Source organism: Lontra canadensis, unplaced genomic scaffold (assembly GCF_010015895.1).
Source record: "Lontra canadensis isolate GAN:19392208 unplaced genomic scaffold, GSC_riverotter_1.0 scaffold182, whole genome shotgun sequence".
Classification (NCBI taxonomy): Eukaryota; Metazoa; Chordata; class Mammalia; order Carnivora; family Mustelidae; genus Lontra; species Lontra canadensis.
In genome coordinates, this window is record NW_022631176.1 from 2,233,502 (window position 1) to 2,255,735 (window position 22,234).

The window sequence follows — 22,234 nt, forward strand, 5'->3', positions numbered from 1 at the left end:
TCTGGAGCTCGGGCTGACCCAGTGTGTGCCGGGAACCGCTGCTGCCACCGCTGCCGCTGCGGGCCGTCCTCACCGACACAGGAGAGCCGCACCGCGGCCCTGCAACCTCAGGGTCTTGAGACCTGCATCACGTTGGGCTTCATCCCAGGGACGACGTGCTGTGAGTCTGTTCTCAGCTCACGCGTTAACCGTATACACCTCAGCATGTAAAGACACTATTTTTTTAAAGAAGTAATTTTTCTTATTAAATAAGTACAAACTTTGCTTAAGTCACGCTGTTTTTTATTTTTCATTCGGTGTTTGGGAGGGAGTGCTGCGTGCTGTTAGGAACAAAGTGGCATCGGTGGGTGGAGGTTGGAGCAGGTGGGCACAAGAGGCTCTATGGGACCACCGTCAGGCCCTTAGGACCGGGCTTGGTGGCTTGCCGGCGTAGTAGAAGGCCGCACGAGCAGGGCAGGCCCTTCCCCGGTCACATCCACCGCAGCCCTGCCCACATCTCAGATGGGAAGAGTGGGACAGACGAGGGGACCGAATGTGCCCCTTGGTGAGGCACATTCTTTCCCAACAGAAGACCCACCAGTAGCTTCCTCCCCTCGTGGTCAAGGGCATGTCACGCCATCTAGTCCAGCTGCAAGGGATGCTGGGAGATTCCCTTTACCAAGTGGCAGGCGCTGCTGCACAGCCCAGGAGTGACCTGTCAGTGAGGAAAGGGGGGTCAGGTGACGGGCAGGCTGTGGGCAAGTCTGCGGAAGGCACCGGCAGTTTCCGGTGGGGGAGTGACGCACTGGAGTGTGTTGTGTGCGTGCGTGCTGGTGTCCGTGCATGGGTATGCAGGTACACACGTGATAATGCGTGCACGCACGAGACGTGTGGTGTCTGTCCCGTGGGTATTGCACGTGTGCTTGTGTGTCTTCGCGGGTGCCTCTGTGCACACGTGTGTGCATGCACGTGGGGGCACAACCCTGTGTGCACGGAGCTGGGCAGATCTTTTTGAGAGCTTCTGGGTGCACAGACAGGGTGGCGTGAGTATCATCAGGAAGACCGCTGGGGATGCTGGTGTGGCCAGGGTGTGGGTGTGGAAAAAAGAAAAGCAGTTGGGCTTCCTGCTACCACGGGGACGGGGGTGAGCACAGGAGAGAGGACCGAAGGCTGAGCTGGGCTTCAGGCTTGAGGGACTGATGAGTTGGGGCCATTCGCAGATGGTGCCATTGGGGAAGGGCGGTTTGGAGGAGTTACGGAGGAGGTGGGCATTAGGTGTGGTAATGGGCCTCGTGATAACAAAGGCTCTTTGCGAAGACATTTCCGAGTGTAGAAATGAGCCTAATAACTGCTGGACGACAGCTTCACCATGAAAGGCTACAAAGTCTCGATCTCTAGAGTAGATAACTCCCAACTGTGACTCCAGGTAGCGAACGGACGGACGACCTGTGTTAGTCACCTCGGAGGATCCCTGGGTGTGCGGCGTTTTAAAGTAACGAACGTGCTTGAAGTACAGAAGAGAGCAGCTCTCATCCCGCGTTCCAGGGCTGCTCCCAGAGAGCTCTGTGCATGCACGAGCCCATCTGATTGCCCTCTTCACACAGATGGCGACTCACAGTACACTTGACTCTTGCCTGTCTCAACGTAGCATGGCTTTGCGGTCACGAAAGGCTGCACTGTTCTTGCTGGTGGCTCACCATGTCCACGCTGCCCAGCCTGCTGCCAGGCGTTTGTCCAGACCGTCCCTATACGTCCTTGTTCACAAGTGTGAGTAGCTGTGGATGCAGAATCAGTGGTCTGATGGGTTTCACTCGACTTTAACGGCTCCGTCCCTCCACAGAGCTCTGCAGATATCACATGATGGTAGCTGTTCCCCACTCTCCCCAGAAACTTAGGGGAGCAAGTCTGACCTTGGGGCCCGCCTTTTCCTAGGTTGCATGATCTTCCCTGAGTATGGAAGGCACAGAAAGTTAGGGCCAGGATTTGTGTAGTCAGGGCGTCAGATGCTAGAATGCAGTGTTATCCCGAGGACCAGGAGAGCAAGAACCCGCACCTCCTTTCCCTCCCTGCCTGCTGGGTCCCCACATTGGCCGGCATGTAAGATGGGCATGCGAGTCAGCACCTGGGAGCCGTGGGAAATCGAGTGACCTGCTCTCACCTGTGTGTGTTGGGAGCGTGCAGGTCTCTGAGAGGAAGACGTCACTGGCTCTGTGCGTGGTTGGGAGATGTTTTCTTCAGGAAATTTGGGGCCTACAGATGGCTGGGGGTGGGTGGCTCAAGGACTTGGTTTGGGACTGGACCCCAGATCCCCCGGAATGATTCCTGGGACAAAACATAACTGGCCCACTGAGGCACCTGCCTCTGGAGCTGGGGGGGACCAGAGGAGCCAGAGCCCCCACCCACGGCCACACACCTGGAGCTGCTGACAAGCTGCCCAGAGCTATGGCCGCAGGGGAAGTGTTCTTGTCAAGAAGCCACCACTGGGGACGCCTGGGTGGCTCAGTTGGTTAAGCAGCTGCCTTCGGCTCAGGTCATGATCCCAGCGTCCTGGGATCGAGTCCCACATCGGGCTCCTTGCTCCTCAGGGAGCCTGCTTCTCCCTCTGCCTCTGCCTGCCATTCTGTCTGCCTGTGCTCGCTCTCTCTCTCTGACAAATAAATAAATAAAATCTTTAAAAAAAAAAAAAAAAAAAAAAAAAAAAGAAGCCACCACTGTCCACAGCTCCACGCTGATGGCACCCAGCACTGGGCCACCCTTGCAGGAGGAACATGGGTCAGACCTGCTTTCGGGCAGCAGGTGCAGCCAGGAGAAGCAGGGAGTCTGGGACCACCTCCTTCCACCTCCAGTCTTGCACAAATGCGGCAAACAGAAGGGCCTCACTCAGCCAGGACTCTGGCAGACCGAGTTTTTAACTTCCCGGCTTCAAGTAGGAGGGTGGCATGAGGGTTCAAAGAGCCAGTCCCCACCCAGGCAATTCAACAGGACAGAGAATGTTCTTTGACCATGGTTCTGGAACGACTGGTTAAGTGCAACTCCCTTCATAGCCAGGGTTTGTCTTTCTAAAATTTTCAGTTTAACACCAGAGGGCATTTGTACCTGCACTTTGCTGAGGAGTTTTTATCCCATTTGTCTTCTAATTCTTTTCTCAATTTTTAACGATTTTATTTTTATTTATTTTTTTAAAAGATTTTATTTATTTATTTGAGAGAGACAGTGAGAAAGAACATTAGAGGGCAGAAGGTCAGAGGGAGAAGCAGACTCCCCATGCAGCCGGGAGCCTGATGTGGGACTCCATCCCAGGATCCCGGGATCATGACCTGAGCTGCAGGCAGTTGCCTAAGCAACTGAGCCACCCAGGCGCCCAAGATTTTGTTTTTATTTATTTATTTAAAAGATTTTTTTTTTTAAATTTTATTTATTTGACAGATAGAGATCACAAGTAGGCAGAGAGGCAGGCAGAGAGAGAGGAGGAAGCAGTCTCCCCCACCCCGTCCTCCTTTCCAGCAGAGAACCCGATGCAGGGCTCGACCCCAGGACCCTGAGATCAGGACCTGAGCCGAAGGCAGAGGCTTAACCCACTGAGCCACCCAGGCGCCCCTTATTTTTATTTTTAAAGTAACCTTCACACCCAGGGTGGGCCTTGAACCCACAACCCTGAGATCAAGAATCGCACACTCCACTGGACAAGGCCAGCCAGGTGTCCCTAGCCTTCATTTTTTAAAATGACTTTTTAAATTGAGATGTAATTCACATACCATAAACGCATCCTTTCAAAGTGCACAATTCAGTGTTTTTTGGTACATTCACGAACTTGTGCAACCATCGGCGCTACCTAATTTCACAACATTTTCATTAACCGCCCAAGGAAATCCCGGGTCCAGCCGCAGGCAGTCTCCCCCGCCACCACCCCGGCCAGGGCTAGCTACTGTCCACCGCCCGGACCCGCGCATTCTGCACCCTTCATGGAAATGGACCTCTGCAGCGCGCGGCCTGCTGTCTGGCTTCCCCACCGGGCCGGTGCTTCCAGGGTTCATCTCTGTCGTAGCAGGTGTCCCCTGGGTTCGCCCCATTTCCCGGCCATCAGCCGATGGGGCTGCGTCCGCGGACAGCGGGTGCGAGCGAGCGGCGTCTGGGTGCGCCCAACGCACTTCGCCCCCCGAAAGCCCCTCCGCACCGGGGCGCCCGGCCGCGGGGTGCACAACAGGCGGAGGAAGCCGAAGAGCTCCCGGGAGCGGAGCCCGAGGCCCCTCATCTGCTCTGCGGCCCACCCCGGCCCCTGGGTCTTCACCGGTTCGGGGGGCGTCTTCTCTCGGCCGTGTTCGCGGCGCCAGCCCTCTCCAATCTGACGCCGTCCGCGGGTCCCCGCCCGCCCAGCAGACCCCCGCGGCCCCAGCCTCTCCCCACGCACTACCCGGCGGGGCCGGTCCGCCGTCGGCCCGTCGGCCCGCCCGTCGCCCGGCCGCTCTAGCCCGCTGCGCGTCTCGACGTCTCCCGCCGCGGGACGTCACTTCCGGCTCACCGTAGCGGGCGCGCCGCCGCTTCCTCCGCTCGCGGCCCCGGATGCGCCGAGCGGAGCGGCGCCGCCTCGACCCCCGCCCCCAGCCCTCGGCCGGACGCGGCAGGAGTGCTGTCCGGGCCCGGGTACGTGGGGCACGGCGTGGCCGGGAACGGCGGGGGTCAGGGCCCGGAGTCGTGTGGCTCGCGCCCCCAGCCTTTCTGGAGCCCTTCCCCCCATCCCCGGGCTGTGTAGTTGGGGGCCCGCCGGAGTGGGCGGGCGCTGCTGGGAGTTGGGGGGTGGAGGGACCGGGGGTGGAGGTGGCACTGGTTTGGCGCGGAGACGCGGCCCGAGGAGACGGGAGCGCCGGGAGTGAGCGTCGGCCGGGGGTGGGTGGGGGGCGCTGGCGCGGCGCGGAGACGCGGCCCGCGGTGACAGAGCCCCGGCGCGGTGAGGGGCTGCCCTGCGGAAGCGCTGCCCACCGGAACGGGGCGCCGGCGCGGAGACGCTGCCCGCGGTGATGGGGCGCCGGGGGTGGGTGGGGCGCTCTGGCGGTGCGGAGGCCCGCCGGGACGCGGGTGCCGCGCGGGGGCGGCTCTCCCACCCCCACTGCATGCTCGGCTCTTTGGTTTGGTTTGGGTCTCGGGTCTGCGTGGCCGGCGCCTTCAGCAGCACAGGCATCCCCACTGCACTGGTCCTCCGTTGCACGGCGTGTCGCCCTCACGGGTGGGGGGACAGGTGCAGAGGAGAGCGACTTCTCCAGGCCGTTCAGTGGGGGGACAGCGGGCCGAATTCAGGCCCCGCTCACTGCGACGCTGCTGTCGGCTGCGCGGCGGTGTAGTCAGATGTCCTCCTGCGGAGCCCCCTGGCGCCCCAAAGAAGGGTCCGCCCCTTACCGCCAGGCCATTCCGCCCGCGGCTGCCTCTGCCCTCAGCGCTGTGGCGCGGAGATTCGTGGCCCTCAGGGCTCTGCTCGGTGTCACCTTATCAGTGCAGAAGGTAGCGCTGCCCGATGCCAGCAGTGCTGCCCCTGCCGTTGTCCATGTTGGAGTCTTTGTGTACTTTGCGATGGGTTGTCTAAGCGGTGTTTGCGGGTAAAATGGTTTTGGTAACTTTTTTTTCGTGGAACCAGTAAAACAAGTAGGGTACCTGAATGGTTTCAAGAAATGGAAAGTGTATTTTGAAAACTATCATCCTACCACCCAAAGATAGGCACAATTGATGTTTTTATGGCCCGTCATTTGAGCCATGTAATTTTTCCTTTATAATTGAGATTGTATGACGTGATTTTATGTGCCTTTAAAAATAGCGCGGCCGCATTAAGCCCTGTCTGTCCACAGACCAGCATTAGCTCTTGCATTGCATCCAGCATTTCTTGCCGTGTGCGCTGTGGCTCTGACGTTCTGGTCTCGTCTTCAGTTTATCTTCTCTTCAGGGTGGTCTTGTCGACATTCAGATCCTCCATCAAACTCTCTGCAGGTCTTAGCTTCCTTTTACACCACGGTTAGAAAAAAGATCATGTGCCCCCGTCACCATTTCCTCTTCCCATTTCTCTTGAACCGGCTTCACTTAAGCTTTTGGTCTTTCCGTCCCGCCTCTTCTCCAGCACCACTCCTCTTGGGGTCGCCGGTGCTGTTACATTGCCAAGCCCTCCTGTAGGCAGCCTTTCACCAGGCCGCCCATGGCTTCCTTGGAACACTGTCTGCTCGTGGCGTGGGGACGCCACTCTGTTGGTTCTCCTCTTACCTTGCTGGTTCCTTCTCATCTCCTTCCCCTGTAAATCTTCTAATGCCTCAGGGCAGTCCCAGACCTCCTCTCTGGTGTGTGCACCTGGGTGATCTCACCCTGTGTCAGGACTGTAGGTCACATGTCGTCAGGTCCTGAATGTGTATCTCCTGGCTGGGTCTTCCTGCTCCAGGTTCCACACCTGCTTGCACTTGTGTGAGACCTGCCGCTTCCCTGCCGTTGCATTTCTCTTGGAGGCAGCCCCACGTCCGTAGTTCTCAGGTCAGAACTCTCCTGTAATCTCTGCTTCTCTTCCACATCCTAAATCTGATCTGTCAACACTTTTACAATCGAATCCAAGCCTGGCTGCCCCTCACTGTCTTCCTGGCTACCGCCGTTCTTTAGTCCCCTCGCCCCCCATCTCTTACCTGGGTTATTCTGGTGCCTCCTCCCTGCTCTGCCTGCTCCCCTGAGCCGCTCTGCTCTCGATTCTCAACACAGCAGCCGAATGATGTTTTTAAGACAGAAATCAGATTGTGCATGTCTTTTTTTTTTTTTTAAGATTATTTATTTATTTATTTGACAGACAGAGATCACAAGTAGGCAGAGAGGCAGGCAGGGGGAGGGAGAGAGAGAGAGAGAGGGAGAGAGACACGAGGAAGCAGGCTCCTTGCAGAAAGCCTGACATGGGGCTCGATCCCAGGACCCTGAGATCATGATCTGAGCGGAAGACAGAGGCTTTAACCCACTGAGCCACCCAGGTGCCCCCCCCCCTTTTTAAGTAAAGTTTTTTTTTTTTTTTACGATTTTATTTATTTATTTGATAGATCACAGGTAGGCAGAGAGGCAGGCAGAGAGAGGAGGAAGCAGGCTCCCCGCTGAGCAGAGAGCCGGATGCGGGGCTCCATCCCAGGACCCCGGGATCATGACCTGAGCCGAGGGCAGAGGCTTTAACCCACTGAGCCACCCAGGCGCCCCTCTGCCAGTCCTTCTTGTGTGCCACCTCCTACTTTGTGTGTTGTCTGACTGCCCCCCTTCTGGCGGCAGGGACTATGCCGCGTTCACTCTCTGATCCCCGGTGCTTCAGAATAATGCCTGATGCATTCAGCCTTCAGGAAATACTTACTGAGTAAATACAGTCACAGTCAAATTCTTCTCTAGAGCAGGTGGATCTGGTGGGAACCTCGGTGTACGGGGTAGCAAACGATTTTGGGGGATGCTGAGGAATGGAATTCACGTGCTTAGAAGAGGGAAGCCGGCTCTTCCAAGAGGGACAGATGCATGTTGGGGGTGAGGTTGATGGGGGTAGAGATGGAAGGGAGGTAGCTTGGAGGTGGGAGAGCGTGAGGCCATTCAAGGAAGGGGTCAGTCACCTGACCCCGCATTCAGTAGGAGGTTGGGCGTGGCATCTCCACAGGGACCATCTGTGGGGCCTGCCCTGAGGGCTGGCAGTGAATTCTCTGTCCCCCCCCAGCCCCCATTTTATGTCTCAGTGCTCCTCCTGCGGAGGACGGAAGCTATCTTTTCTGTTAGGGGTTTGTGGCTGCCCAGCTTGGGCTCGGGGTCCAGCCCTGGAATCAGGTCTTGCCGTCCCTGAGGTTCTCCAGTCCCAGTGTGGAGGTGTTCTGCTTGGCTGGTCTGCTCCTTTCCTTGGAGCCTAGGACAGGCTGATGGTGGAGCCTCTTTACAGGTGAAAGACCAGCGTCTTCCTCAGGGAGCCTGGCTCTGCTCCTCCGCCACTTGGAGGGGAACCGTGTGCCCATTGCCTTCAGGAATCAGGCCTGGCCCTCAGTGTTTTCTTCTGGGCAGGGCCTCTGTCCTTTGGGCCTATATTCTCAGCCCCCCCGCACCCCCCCATTCCTGCTGTATTTCTAGTCATTGGGAATTGTTACTTTGTTTTGGTGTATTATTATAGAAATAAAAATGTACTGAGTGAAGGGAAGGACTTTGCATAACCTCATGTTCCTATTTTACTTAGAGCTTTTTTTTTTTTTTTAAGTTTTCTGTTTTTTAATTTTTTTTAAAAGATTTTATTTGTTTGTCAGAGAGAGAGCACAAGCAGGCGGAGTGGCAGGCAGAGGGAGAAGCAGGCTCCCTGGGAGCCCGGTGTGGGACTCGATCCCAAGACCCTGGGATCATGACCTGAGCTGAAGGCAAACGCTTAACGACTGAGCCGCCCAGACGTGCCCCCCCCCTTTTTTTTTAACACTTTATACATCATAGTATTCCCTTTTGTTGAAGTAGAATTCTGAGAATTTTGATAGATGTGTAATTTCCAGGACAGTCAGGATTCAGGACAGTTTTGGGGGCACCCGGGTGGCTCAGTAGAGCGTCTGACTCTTGTTTTCAGATCAGGTCATGATCTTAGCATCATGAGATCGAGCCCTGTGTTGGGATCCGCACGCTGTATGGAATCTGCCTGAGATCCTGTCTCTCCCACTGCCCCTCTTCCTGCTGGTTCCCGCATACATGTGCTTTCTCTCTCTAAAGTAAATAAATAAATCTAAAAAAACTCAAAAAATAGTTTCATCACCCTAAGAATTCCCTAGCACTGCCGCTCTCCCGAGCTCTTCCTCCTCAGCAGCTGCTGATCTCTGTCGCTGTGTTTTCTGTCCTTTCTGGGATGTCATTTATTTTTTAAAGGTTTTATTTATTTACTTGACAGAGATCACAGGTAGGCAGAGAGGCAGGCAGAGAGAGAGAGAAGCAGGCTCACCCCAAGCAGAGAGCCTGATGCAGGGCTCGATCCCAGGACCCTGGGACCATGGCCCGAGCCGAAGGCAGAGGCTTTAACCCACTGAGCCACCCAGGCACCCCTCTGGGATCTCTCCAGGGTGAGCCTCTTGAGTCTGGCTTCTTTCCTTTTTTTTTTTTTTTTTTCCTTTAAAGATTTTGTTTATTTGGTAGAGACACAGTGAGAGAGGGACCACAAGCAAGGGCAGAGGGAGAGGGAGAAGCAGGCTTCCCGGTGAGCAGGGAGCCTGATGCGGGGCTCGATCCCAGGCCCCTGGGATCGTGACCTGAGCCGAAGGCAGATGCGTAACAACGGGGCCCCCCAGGCGCCCCGATCTGGCTTCTCTCATTGAGCATAGCGCATTTGAGGTTTACCAAGGTTACTGCTTGGACCAAGAGCTCGTGTCCTGCCACTGGGTGGGCTGGACGCGTGGGTGCGCCCCCCTTTGTCCAGTCCCCTGCTGTTGCTGTCCCGTGATGGGAGCGCTTCCTGTGCGGCTCCTGTCGTGTGCTGTTCAGACGATACACAAGGGTCGCAACACGAGGGCCGCGGGAAGACAAGTTCCTCCTTGCTTTCTCCCGGCTCCTGCCCTCCTCCCCAGGGCCTGCTGGTTTGGTTCCACTTCTCCAGGTCTCTGCGCGTTAGAACTGTGTTCTCCATGGCGGTGCTGTTTCTCACACGGGACTGGAAATTGGTTCTTGGGGGGAGGTTGAAAAAAATCTTAGCTATGACAGTGGTTTGTGGCCTCACAAAGAGTCACAGTCATCCACAGATCTACGCTAGGGCTGTGGCATTAAAATTTCACAGCGTGTCGGGAGGGATTAGGAGAGAAAGGTGGAAGCAGGCCCCTCGAGGGCTGTGGGTAAAATGTTGAGGAGCAGCAGCCAGTGGGACAGTCATTGGGGACTGCAGCTGTGTGGCTCGTGTCTGAGGAAGGACTTCCGTTTCTCTGGCCTCTTCCTCCCAAGCTGAGATCGATCCTGCCTCTGGGGAGCACGGGGCTCTCTGTCCCAGTGGGTTAAGGACTGCCCCCGCCGCCATGACTGTAAGCTCCTGGCATTGTGGCCTGTTAAGTTAGAAGGGGACACGGGGCCGTCCGTCCTCGTTTCCGCACCGTGGCATTGTGACATGGCATGTGGCACAGGGAAGTTTGCAGAGTTGTAAAACTCCGTGTGGCCCAGTTTATGTCACTTGGAATTGACATAGTTTAGGAGTGAGTGTGGAGCCTGCCTTGCTCATCTTGTCTGGGAGGAGTGCATGTTTTGTTAGCATGGGCTTCTCTTAGGGCCTTGACTTTTGGAGCACTGTCGGCATTGCCGTCCCACGAGGAAGTCTCTTTCCCGTGGTGTTTACTGTGGCCTTGTTTCCGTTCGTGGGCATTTTGGTGTGTCTGCTTTATCGCCCAGCCGTCTCTCTGTCTTTTAAGGTCTCGGGAAGCATTTCAAGATAAGTGAAAGCAATGTTCTTAACACATTCAAGCTTCACCCCCTCTTTTTTTCCTTCTCCCTCAGGCAGAGGCACTTCCGTGCTTTGGTGTTTGGCAGATTGCCTGGGGGGTGCAGGCCCTCCTAGAAAGCCTCGGGGCACAGGCTGACCAGGGCGGGGTGGGCAGAGAGCGGTCCCTGCCGAAGGGAAGGTCAGGAGGGCAGCAGTGCTTTCCCAGGAAAGGAGGGAGGTTTTGCGGGGGTCGGCTTGGGTGTTTGGGGGAAGGTCCTTGTGTAGCCGCCGCTGCCAGGGTGGGCCTCAGTGTGTATCCCAGCACTGGCTCTGCCCGAGCTGTTTCCTCCCAGAACCGAGACGTGGTGGCGGGCAGACCTCGCAGGCCTCAGACTCGACCTGGCCGACACTGAACGCGTTCTAGCGCATGCAGGACGCCTCAGCAGCGTCCCTCCCCCCGTCTGGGTTGTCCACCTGTGGCCATTTCCTGGGCCTGCCGGGCTGACCTGTTGGCTGGTTTTCCGGAGTGTGAGTTGGGTGTGTGGCAGCATGTCCTAGAGAGCCCGAGCTGAAGGGAGAAGCTTTGCTTTAGTCTTACTGCTTCGACTTTAGTCTCAACATTAACTTCAGGTTGAAGTTCAAAGAACGTTAAGTGACAGTATAACTGTCTTTTCAGAGATGGATCAGGTTAAAACAGCTGGGAGCCACTGTCCTCAAATCCCGTAGCCGCCTTTCCCTGTGTCCTCTGCTGAGGCGAGGCTGCCTGCTTTGCTGCTTGTCATCGTGCCTTGGCCCCGGTGCCCCTAGGGTCCTCCGTTCTGCTAGGATGTCACTGCTTGTAGGCCATTTCCGTAGGCAGGACGAGGAGATGTGTTTTTTTTTTTTTTCCCCCAGAGATTTTTTTTTTATTTGACAGAGAAATCACAAGTAAGCAAAAGTAGGCAGAGAGGCAGGCAGATAGAGAGGGAGAGCAGGCTCCCCGCTGAGCAGAGAGCTCGACATGGGGCTCCATCCCAGGACCCCGGGATCGTGACCCCAGCAGAAGGCAAAGGCTCAACCCACTGAGCCCCCCAGGCGCCCCGAGGAGATGTGTTTTAAGGGAAGGACCTGAAAGCTCACCCAGTGCTGGTTCTCCTCCAGCTGCGTGGAGTTGTGTCCCTTCCTGCCCTGTCTCCCGGGTGACTCTGTTGTCCTGCCTAGAGTTTGAGGGTTTGCTTCTGTGCACGTCGGTTTTAGGGAGTTCTTTGTCCTTATAGATGTAGTTGTTTTTCGAATATGTGACTCTTTAACACGGTTCTGAAGCTCAGTGTCAGTCTCTTCCCTGCCTGCTCACACCACCCTGAGGAGGTCATCAGTCTCATTCGCTTCTGACGCAGTCTTCACGAGTTCCTTTTCTGCAGAGTAAACAGATACTTGGGGGATGTCAGTGCTTGTAGACTGTTGCAGTGCGGATAACTAGGGAATACATTTTTGAGAAAAAGTTCTGTATGTGCAGATATGTGGGTATGTGCTTTCTTTTTGTAGGAAAAAATGCAGGCAAGACGTATCTATGTGTCTGTCTATCTTGTCCTCCTATGTAGGGGTGGTGTCCCCCATACAGTCTTCTGCGCTTTGTTTGACGTAATGTTGGAGTTCTGGAAGTCGCTCCGCACGGAGTTCGCAGAGAGCATTCTCACCCATTTCTGCAGCTGCGTGGTGCTCTGTCGAGGGCTGCACCAGGTGGAGTCGCCTGTCTCTGAAACGTGCCATGTAGTGTATTTCCAGCGCTGTGTTTGCAGAGAATGCGTAGTGACTGACTTGGTGTTTACGTGTTTCTTTCCTGGAGGGGGCTGTTGGGGGGAGCTTGGGGGGGCACTAGCGGGTCTAGTGTGTGGAGGAGCACACTTGTGAGGTGCTGCTGGAGCCCTGGCGGGGTGGGGGGGGGACAGCTCCCCCTGCAGAGCTGAGCGGCCCGTGTCCCCACCACCTCGCCAGCACTGTGTTGTTGGGCTGCTGAGTTGTTTGGTCTGGGACATGAGAAGTGGCATTTCAGATTAGTTTTAATCCAATTCTTTTATTAGGAGAGAGGATTTACAAGTTAACATGCTTGAAAAATTCAGCTTCAAGCCTTGGAGTCCGACTTTGTTTTACTGTTTTTTTGTAACAGGAAATGTCATTTCGTAAGGGCTGCGAGTGAGTGAGTCAAACATTAGCTCGTGGCTTGTGAGCAGCCTTGTAGAGATACTCCGTGTTTTGATGGATCACGAGGGCCAAGTCTAGGCTCTGACTTATGCATTTGGAGCCATGCACTGGTCTTTACTTTTATTTATTTTTTTTAAAGATTTTATTTATTAATTTGACGGAGCACAAGTAGGCAGAATGGCAGAGGGAGACGGAGAGACAGGCTCTCTGCTGAGTAGGGAGTCCGATATGGGGCTCAGTCCCAGGACCCCGAGATCATGACCTGAGCCAAAGGCAGGGGCTTCAGTGACTGAGCCAACGAGGCGCCCCGTCCTTATTTTTAGCAAGCTGGACGTTCTCTGACCCCTCCGTGTCTGCAGCTGGGTGTTTGCTCACAGCTCACAGCAGGCTCTTCGGCTCATGCTCTGGGTGCTGGACATAGGGGTGTCACGGATGGGCAGAAGTACTTCCCTGCAGTAACAGCAGTGCTCCCTGCATGACGAGCAGTGCTGTCTGCGTGATGAGCGGTGCCCGGGCCCTGGCTTTGGCCTAGGGGGTGCACCGTGACCATGGTGACAGTACTGCAGAACTGCCTGAAGCAGGGGGATTGCCTGGCTGCTCTGGGAAAACGTGGGGACAGAGAAGGAGGTGAGTTTGGGAAGGGAGCCAGGCTCATGGCCTGAGTTGCCTGCTTGTTCAAGGGGAGGTCCAGCCGCCCGGACTCTGGTGGCTCCCACACGGGAAGCTGGGAGTGGAGGGTGGGCAGCGGGAGCAGTTCCAGACTTCAGCAGGGGGCCCGGGAGCAGCTGCTCTAAGTACCCAGTCTCTCGGACTCTCTCATTGGTTCTGGCCTGGGGGCCCCTGCCCTACACTGACAGCAGGGCCCAGGTAGTGTTCCTTATAGTGGTGTTTTCCTGGTGTCTAGTTGTGCCTGTTTATGATGTTGTGGTCACCCTGACAGCAACAGCGGGCAGAGAGGGTGAGCCTGTGGCCAGCATCCTGCCAGCGGCCCTGGTGAGTGCTGCGTGCGGTGACTGAGGGGGTCGCGCCCTGCTTCTCGCCGGGCTGCGCACCTGCCTTGCCCTCGAGCTGCTGACTTCCGCCTCGTCCGAGCAGCACCCGTGCGGGGTGGCGAGCTGAATGTGGCTCCGGCTCCGCCTGATGGACATCCAAAGTAGAAACAGCTGCTACAAAACAGAAGTTGTTTTGCCATTGGTGGTAGCTTTGCTCTCCATTGGGGTAACTGGCACATTTTTGGGGAACGCTGCTTTAGATAAGTAGTGTCTTTATATCGTTGTCGAATGCGCTTGTTTTTCTAACTTGGCTGTAAGCTTAATGAGGTCAGGATCCATTTTCTTACAAGGTTGAGGTATAGTTTCTATGTAGCAAAGTTCACGCTTCAGTGTGTGGCTCCATGACGTTGGACAAACACTTGTAACCATCCGCACGAACCAGTTGGAGAAGTGGGTGCACACCCCCAGATTCCCTCCTGCTCCTCTCGAGTCCGCCCCTCGCCCACCTTCAGCCCTCGGGATCTCTCTGATCTCTGTCCCTGTCGCCTGTTGCAGAATATCATGTCATATCCGTGACCGGCGCTGCGTGACCCTTGGGTCTGTGTCTGCCCCTGGCGTCTCAAGACTCGTCGTGGTGCGGGTCTGTCATTTCGGTCCTTACATCGCCAAGGCTGCTCCAGTGTTGTGTCCTGTCGCCGGGTGAAGGTCAGTATTCATGTTTTCATGTTTCACTGGATAGCTCTTTAATGCACGTCGTTAACGCTGTCGGAGTTATGTCCCATAATTGGTATCCTGCTTTTTCCACTTAATTTGTCTGTACGTGTTTCATTTTTATTAGAGTCTCTGTCTAGAACCTGGACACTGGATGTTTCTGGTTACTTTTACTGTATTCTGCAATGCACGTTTTTATGCACAATTTAAAAAAATACGTGGGTGAATTTCCTCAGGAGAGATTTCCAGAGATAGTAGGACTAGGTCAAAGGTCATGGGTGAGATGGGTCACTTCTGCTTTTCCAGCCCTGTCGCCCGCCCCGCCAGGCATATTCCGGGCTCTGAGCCCTCGGAGCGCTGTGCTTATGTGTCCCCGTCTGCCTCCCACAACCCCTTAGCGGGGTTGGCAGGACGCCAGCTGCGTGATGCAGTGTCTTGGCAAAGCGGATCTGGGAGAGTCTCGCTTGTCTGTGTGGCTTTTATTAGCGGCAAGGTTGGACGCTTTCCTTCATGCCAGTTAAGTAGATGCTTTCTTTTTGGGAAACTGTCTCTCACTTCACTTTTCTGTGGGACTGCAGTGATGTTCCGCCTGCATGCGTGCTCTCTCCAGTACCCGTGGTCGCCCTGTCCCGACTGCCCCAAATGCTCACGAGCTTGATGATTTACTGTTAAGTCTTAAACATTTTTAAATTTTGCGTGTCTTCAAATCCATCTGTCTTTTCAGATTCAGCTTTACTGTTTTAAGTTTAGGAACTTGAATTCCCTTCAGAGCTTTAGTAAGTATTCATTTTTGTATTCTTTACCTATTTCTGTTTTGACATTTCTATAATTGGTATAAAGCTTGGATGTCACCTTGTAAGATGCTTCTTTATTTTGGTGAATGATTTGTGGTGGGAATTTAAATAGGATTTGCACTCTGTGTCACTGGTTGTGACATATTTATCCCAAGTCTTACCTTCCCCAGGTTTTGTGAATTGTTTTAAGTGGGAGAGCTGGTTTCTGGCCTTCGTTCTCTCTCCTTGCTCACCTTTGATGTTCTGAGAACGTATCCGAAGGAAGTAACCCGAAATGCGCCCTCGCGTGTCTGTCTGTCATGTGCGTTCTGTTTTTGTGCCAGTTCCACACACGTCTCCTCATGGCACTCGTGCACAAGACTCAGGAGCAGAAACGTTTTTGAAGGCAGCGGGCAGGCGTGCCTGGGCCCGAGCCACCCACTGTGTGGGGCTGCTGCTCGGGGGTGAGGCCGTGCTGCGCCAGGGGCTGCCCAGGATGGCCGTTCCTCCCGACTTCCTGCCTTGATGTGTGCTGTAGCCTCCCTGTGATCTTGGGACTCTGCCTTCAGAGCCAAAAGCCCTTTTCCTGCTGCTTAACTAGGCACTGATTTTTGTGTTTCCCCAGGCTTTACTGGCACACCCCACGTCCTGTAGCTTCTTCCATCTAGTTCAGCCAGGGGCCCGGGTGTCTGTCCATGCGTTTATGTATTTTTGCATTATAATGTTGGTAACTTCTGGTTTCTGATGTTTTTATCCCTGATTCTGTGAGATAGATAGGTCCTGATGCCCCGAGGATGACAGGGCCGGCCCTCTTGCTTGTTCTGGGGGCAGGGTGGGAGGAACGCCAAGACATGGGGAGCTAGGTGCGTCAGAATTGACTTGAGAATTTCCAGGGGTGGATATTTCTGTCCCTTTGATCCTGCCTCAGTGGGGAGCAGACAGCCAGAGGGGGCTGTAGGCGACATTGTGTCCCCAGTGGGTCATCTTCTTCACAGACATTGAGATTCTAGCTAGGTCTGACTTGGGAATGTTCTAGGGTCCCACCTCAGAACTGGCTTCCTCCTGCTTCGCCCTGTCCTCAGGGCTGACGCCCAACGCGTGTCTTCCACTCCCCCAGCCCTTGCATCGTCCTCGGCACAAAGCAGTGTTTGGGCTAGGAGCCTCGTGGAAGCTATGGTACCCGCTCAGGGAGTTTGCAGACCTCGGACGGAGACTCTCGGAGAGCGCGAGCCTGAGTCCTGGCCGTGTGCCTTCTCTCTCTCTGAGGTGTGGGTGCCTTCCTGTTTGGTCCTGGCTCCTACTGTGGGTTTAGGTGAGGCTTTGGTGCCCAGGCCGGGCCCTCTCCCTCGGGAGCTTAGGGTCTGACACGCACTGGTTTCTCTGTGTGTTTGCAGTTGATGTAGCCCTGGGCTTGGTGAGGTGTTCTGCTCTGGTGTGGGGCGACGGCAGCCCGCAGCCTGGGCCTGCGTTCGGCGGCAGCCACTGACTGCCTCCTGGGCGGCGAGCAGGGTGCTGTCCCCTCCCCGGAGCAGACAGGCAGACAGCCCCACCGCACATGGGAGTGGAGAGGGGCCACTAGGCTGGGGGAAGGCTTCTGGGGAGAAACATGCCCGTCACGAGTGCCAGTGCTGAGTTCAGGTCGTGCTTGGCCTTGAGCTAGCAATGCTGGTTACCTTCCACGGTAGCTGGCTGGGATGACCCACCTGTGGGTCCCAGCGGTGACCTGTCCCTCATCGGTGTCGAGGGGCATCATCTGCAGCGCTCTCTTCCATGGCTCGATGAGAGTTCACAGGACTCGCTGGCGTCAGGTGCCAGCCGGCACGGACCTTCACGCTCTCCCCAGTGCTGCTGAATGGCCCTGTCGCCGCGCGCTGGTCGGATGCTTCCGTTTGTCTTCCAGTAACTCGATTTTAACTTTGATCTTTCAGGAGAACATTAAGTTGGATTAGAAGGAGGGCGATAATGCACCACGGCGGCGGCCCGCAGAGCGCCCAGCACCAGCTGCAGCGGCCCAGGGCCTTGGCCCCCAGCGAGGGCGAGGAACAGCAGGCCCGCCCGAACCCGCCCCAGTCCCCGGCCGCACCCTTCGCGCCTTCCGCCAGCCCGTCCGCACCGCAGTCTCCCGGGTTCCAGGTTCAGCAGCGCATGAATAGGAGCCCCGTGGCGGGACAGAACGTGAACATCGCCCTGCAGAGTGTCGGCCCGGTGGTGGGAGGAAACCCGCAGATCACGCTCGCTCCTCTTCCGCTCCCCAGCCCGGCTTCTCCAGGCTTCCAGTTTGGCGCCCAGCAGAGGCGCTTTGAGCATGGGTCTCCGTCGTACATCCAGGTCACCTCGCCACTGTCCCAGCAGGTGCAGACTCAGAGTCCCACCCAGCCCAGTGCCGGGCCGGGGCCGGGCCTGCAGAGCGTGCGGGCTGGCACCCCTGGCCCTGGCCTGGGCCTCTGCAGCAGCAGCCCCACCGGGGGCTTTGTGGATGCCAGCGTGTTAGTGAGGCAGATGAGCTTGAGCCCATCTAGTAGTGGGCACTTTGTGTTTCAGGAGAGCCCCGGCCTCGCCCAGATGGCCCCGGGCACCCAGGTGCAGCTGCAGCACGCGGGGGCTCCCATCGCGGTCCGGGAGCGGAGACTGTCGCAGCCCCACGCGCAGTCTGGGGGCACCGTCCACCACCTGGGGCCCCAGAGCCCCGCGGCCGCGGGTGCGGCTGGCCTGCAGCCCCTGGCCAGCCCCGGCCACATCGCCACAGCAAGCTTGCCGCCCCAGATCAGCAGTATCATCCAGGGCCAGCTGGTCCAGCAGCAGCAGGTGCTGCAGGGGCCGCCGCTGACCAGACCCCTGCTCCCGGGAGTCGGGCTTGGGGGGGCTTCGGCCTTCGGGATGACCTCCCCGCCGCCCCCCACCAGCCCCTCCAGGACTGCAGTGCCCCCGGGCCTCTCCAGCCTTCCTCTCACATCTGCGGGGAGTGCAGGCGTGAGGAAGGCCCCCAAGAAGTTGGAGGAGATCCCCCCGGCCTCTCAGGAGCTGGCGCAGATGAGGAAGCAGTGCTTGGACTACCACTACCGCGAAATGGAGGCGCTGAAGGAGGCCTTCAAGGAGTACCTGATCGAATTGTTCTTCTTGCAACACCTTCAAGGGAACATGATGGACTTCTTGGCTTTCAAGAAGAAGCATTATGCCCCGTTGCAAGCTTATCTTAGGCAGAATGATTTGGACCTGGAGGAGGAGGAGGAGGAGGATGAGGAGGAGGAGGAGGAGGAGGAAGAAAAGTCTGAGGTTATCAACGATGAGGTGAGAAACAGCCGTTTCATAACGAGAGGACCATGCTGTGCAGATTTGATTCTAGGCAACTGTAAATGAGACCTAACCTACGAGGCTGGGGTGTTTCTGGGACGTGGTTTCATAAGGTTTTGATCCAGGAGTGAAATTGAAGTCGTGTTTTGCTCTTTTCCGGCATGGAGGGGAGGAGCTGCTCTGGATGTTGGGAGGAAGATGCAGGATGCTGTGTGAGCAGTGCTGGGCTAGGCCCAAGCATCCAGAGCAAGGTCGTCCAGTGTCCTGAGGCTGGCCCGGTGCGACCCGGCCCTGCCCCGTGGTCAGCTGGGCGGGGGGTCTCGTCTAGCACTGAGGCTGGAGGTGCGGACCCCTTCTGGCTGCTCGTGTGGACTTTGCATTTCACTGCCACTGGTTCTTGTCAAAAACACCGCAGATGTGGTTTTTAAGCAGGCATTTCAGTCACTACCTTTTTACCGTGTACCGGTCATGATTCCACATCATGAGGTACGTCTGTGTGGTGTTTTCATGAGGAAGATACAGTTGTTGTGGCAAAACCTCTGAGAATTTTTCAATTTTTAGATGTAGTCTCTGGTTTGAGGTATTTTAAACTCACATGTGTGCAAATACCTACTGAGTGATATTTGACATAGGATCTTTTTTAGGTAGTGAAATTTTGGGGTGTCTGGAATGGGTGCTTTATACACCCCCGGGTGGGATTTTTCAGTACCATAGGGATTCCCGAGGTCCTTCCACTTGTATTTCCTGAAAAAGGAGCGAGTCAAACCAGGGCAATAGTGAGGGACGCTGTAGCGCACTGTATTTTGTGCCTTTGTGTTGTGTAGTGTACAGTATGTTGGTGCAGCTCATTTTGTTTTACAACACAACTAAAGTAATTTGACTCTGTCAGCTCTTCTCCTGCAAAGAAATCAGCCTTTGCTGAGCAAAAGCTGGTCTCTTTGCTCTGCCGTCCTCATTGAGATTTATGGACATATCTGTGTGGCTTTGCCATTTTGTGTTTTCTTTAACACCCTTTCCAGAAAGGATCATTTTTATTTTCCAAAAGGTTTATATTATTTTGAGGGTTACACCTCTGTTGCCACGAAATAGTGAAATTCAGTTCTCTCTCTGTTTGTACACACTGTTGTCTGGAGGCTCAGTCCCCCTCCTCTGTGCTAACGAGGAGACCTGACTCCCCTTTTTTGCACCTTCCTGCTCAGAGAGACCCACACACGGCGGGCAGTGGGGTGGCTGCCACGCCGATGGCGTGTGCAGGCGTGAGAGCCTTGCTGCTCAGAGGCTGCCTGCCGTTGTCTTGATTGTAGTTGGAAGTCGCAGAACCTGAGCTCAAGTTGGAGTTCCCACATGATGCGCCCTGGAGTGAGGTCATTAGGTTGTAACTCCACCGTAAGTCAGTTCGGTGTCCTTTTACAGGATTTCATGCAAAAGCGTTCCATTTTTATACACCAGACATCACTGAGCTATCAGCAGTAAAATTCTGACAAAATTTTGAGCAGTCTTAAAAATTATGTTGCCTTTTTTTCTCAAAATATTTTCTCTCAGGTAAAGGTTGTGACAGGAAAGGATGGGCAGACTGGTACTCCCGTTGCTATAGCAACCCAGCTTCCGCCAAATGTTTCTGCTGCTTTTTCATCCCAGCAGCAACCGCTTCAGGTACTTTTCGATGGTTCTCAAATGTAGCCTCATCCCAAGCTTTCCTTCATCCAGATATTTTAACCTTCAATTTTACTATTTGCTCTCCAGCATTTTTTTTCCAGAGCCCATTCCTTATTTTTAAAAAATTTAAAAGACTTCCTGCATATGAAATGATAAAGTTAAGTTGCATGAGTAAATGACAACACGGATCTTAATGCATTCTTATTTTTTCTGTGTTGAGTGTGACGCGGTAGTAGCCTTCGCATGCATGTCACCTAATACAGTCCTGTTGAATGTGTGCTCAGGGTTCCTTGTGTGCTGTGTTTTAAATGTTGGTTCTTTCCTGTGTCTTCTATCTGTATCTTTAAGAACAGTGCAAAACAGAATAAGAAAAAAAAGATTTAAGCAGCTGGTAACTTGATATTTTCTGCAGCTGGAAGAAACGCTGAAGTCAGGACCATAGGCTCCCCCAGGTGTCCACTGAGTGCAGACTGAGTAACATTAATTGTTTGGAAACAGAATTGTTCAGTGTTACGTCAGTGATGCCAAGAACCTGGAAGGACAGGTCACGTTCTCTCAGGAGGGAACGGATGGTTCTTGCTTCGGAGACTAGTTTCATCTTGTGGAGATACCTTTTTTTTTTTCAATGTTTTTATTTTTAATTTTGCTGTAATTTCTAACACATGTGAAAATTGCAAAAACAGTCTTCCAAAGAACTCCTTTGTGCCCTTTACGTGGGTTCACCGGATGTGCCCTTTTTGCCCGCTTCTGTTGTTTTCACTCTGGCGTATGTGTAGACACACACGTCTCCACCGAATCGGCGACAGGCCGTTGCAGATCCCACGTCATGCGCTTGTAAGTCTGATGCCCTGTGTGCCTTAGGTGAGAATGTTCTCTTACCTGACACGGTCCGGGTCATGCCAGGACCACGACTAAGCCAAAGCTCATACGTGGTTTTTGTGTCTTGATCTGATGGTGTCCTTGACAGAGTGGACCCTTACACAGGGCAGGGGCACCGTCCCCGCGCAGCGCAATGCCACGTACAACTCTTGACTCCCCCAAAACTGAACAGCTGTTAGCCTGCTGTTGACTGGAAGCTTTAGATAACGTAGTTGATTAGTGTGTATTTTGTCTGTTAATTTGTTTTATATATTGTATTCAGCTTGTAAAGTAAGCTGGAGAGAAGGAAATCACAAGGAAGGAGAGAAAATACATTTACTGTTCTGTAGGGGAAAAAATCTGCGTGTAAGTGAACCTGTGCAGTTCAAACCCGGCTTGTTCAAGGTTCGGCCGTGGTGGTTTTACCCTAGGCTGGGATCGCCTGTTGGGCGTTGGGTGTAGTTGTCATGCCTCCTCGGTTGTTGTCGTCTTCGTCTTCTTTTTTTTTTAAGATTTTATTTATTTATGTGACAGGCAGGGATTGCAAGTAGGCAGAGGCAGGCAGGGAGAGAGAGGAGGAAGCAGGCTCTCCGAGGAGCAGAGAGCCCGATGCGGGGCTTGATCCCAGAACCCTGGGATCATGACCTGAGCCGAAAGCAGAGGCTTTAACCCGCTGAGCCACCCAGGCGCCCCCTCCTTGGTCTTCTTTAACCTGGCCTGGCTCCTCAGTCTTTCATGACCTTTACGTTTTTGAGTTGAGGCTACTTGTTTGGTAGAATGCCCTTTGATACTGGATTGCCTTCTGTTCCCTTGTGTCTGACTTGGGCCATGTATCTTTGAGAGGAATTCCCAGAAGTGACGCTGTGTGCGGCTCATGCTCCTGTATTAGGAGGCCGTGAGGTTGGCGGTCTTGGGACTGGTGACGCGCACTCTGACCGCTCGGTGAGACTGGTGTCTGTCAGGCTTTTGCAATGGAAGGTTCTTAGTTTTTCTTTGGTAAATGATAAATAATCTGGGGAAGATACTTTGAGACTCGGTTAAATATCCTGTATCTCGTTAAACTTTCGGCCACTAATTCCGCCATCTGGCCAGAATCCGTTTTCACCTTCAGGATTGCAGAATGGATTTTCTAGCTCCGTTGTCCCTAATGCATCTATCAGTCGGCATTCTGCCGTGAACGGTGTGCTTTCCTTTTTCTTCCATTTACATATTCATATGTGGATTTTTATTTCAGTCATTGGGTTATGTCACTAATAGTATTTATTTATTTAGACTTACTGAATTCGGTAAAACTCACTCTTTTTTTGTTTGTGGTTCTGTTGAGTTGTGCCAAACCCACAGAGTTGTGTAGCCACCATGGTGGTCCAGAAACAGAGCTCCATTACCCTCCCAGAATCTGTGCC

The 22,234-nt window shown here is 54.5% G+C and overlaps 1 protein-coding gene and 1 long non-coding RNA gene across 2 annotated transcripts in view; both read left to right on the plus strand.

Moving 5' to 3' along the window:
- The first annotated feature begins 4,507 nt into the window (after positions 1 to 4,507).
- LOC116860715 lies at positions 4,508 to 16,974 on the plus strand. The gene is made up of 3 exons (XR_004381338.1): positions 4,508 to 4,620; positions 14,098 to 14,247; positions 16,955 to 16,974. It is a non-coding gene; the product is annotated as an uncharacterized LOC116860715 (long non-coding RNA).
- A 14-nt stretch (positions 16,975 to 16,988) lies between these two features.
- The window catches only part of EP400 (E1A binding protein p400), an 82,359-nt gene continuing 77,113 nt past the window's right edge, over positions 16,989 to 22,234 (plus strand). The window contains 1 exon segment of the mRNA XM_032846896.1: positions 16,989 to 18,314. Within this exon segment, the coding sequence (XP_032702787.1) occupies positions 16,989 to 18,314 (1,326 nt within the window).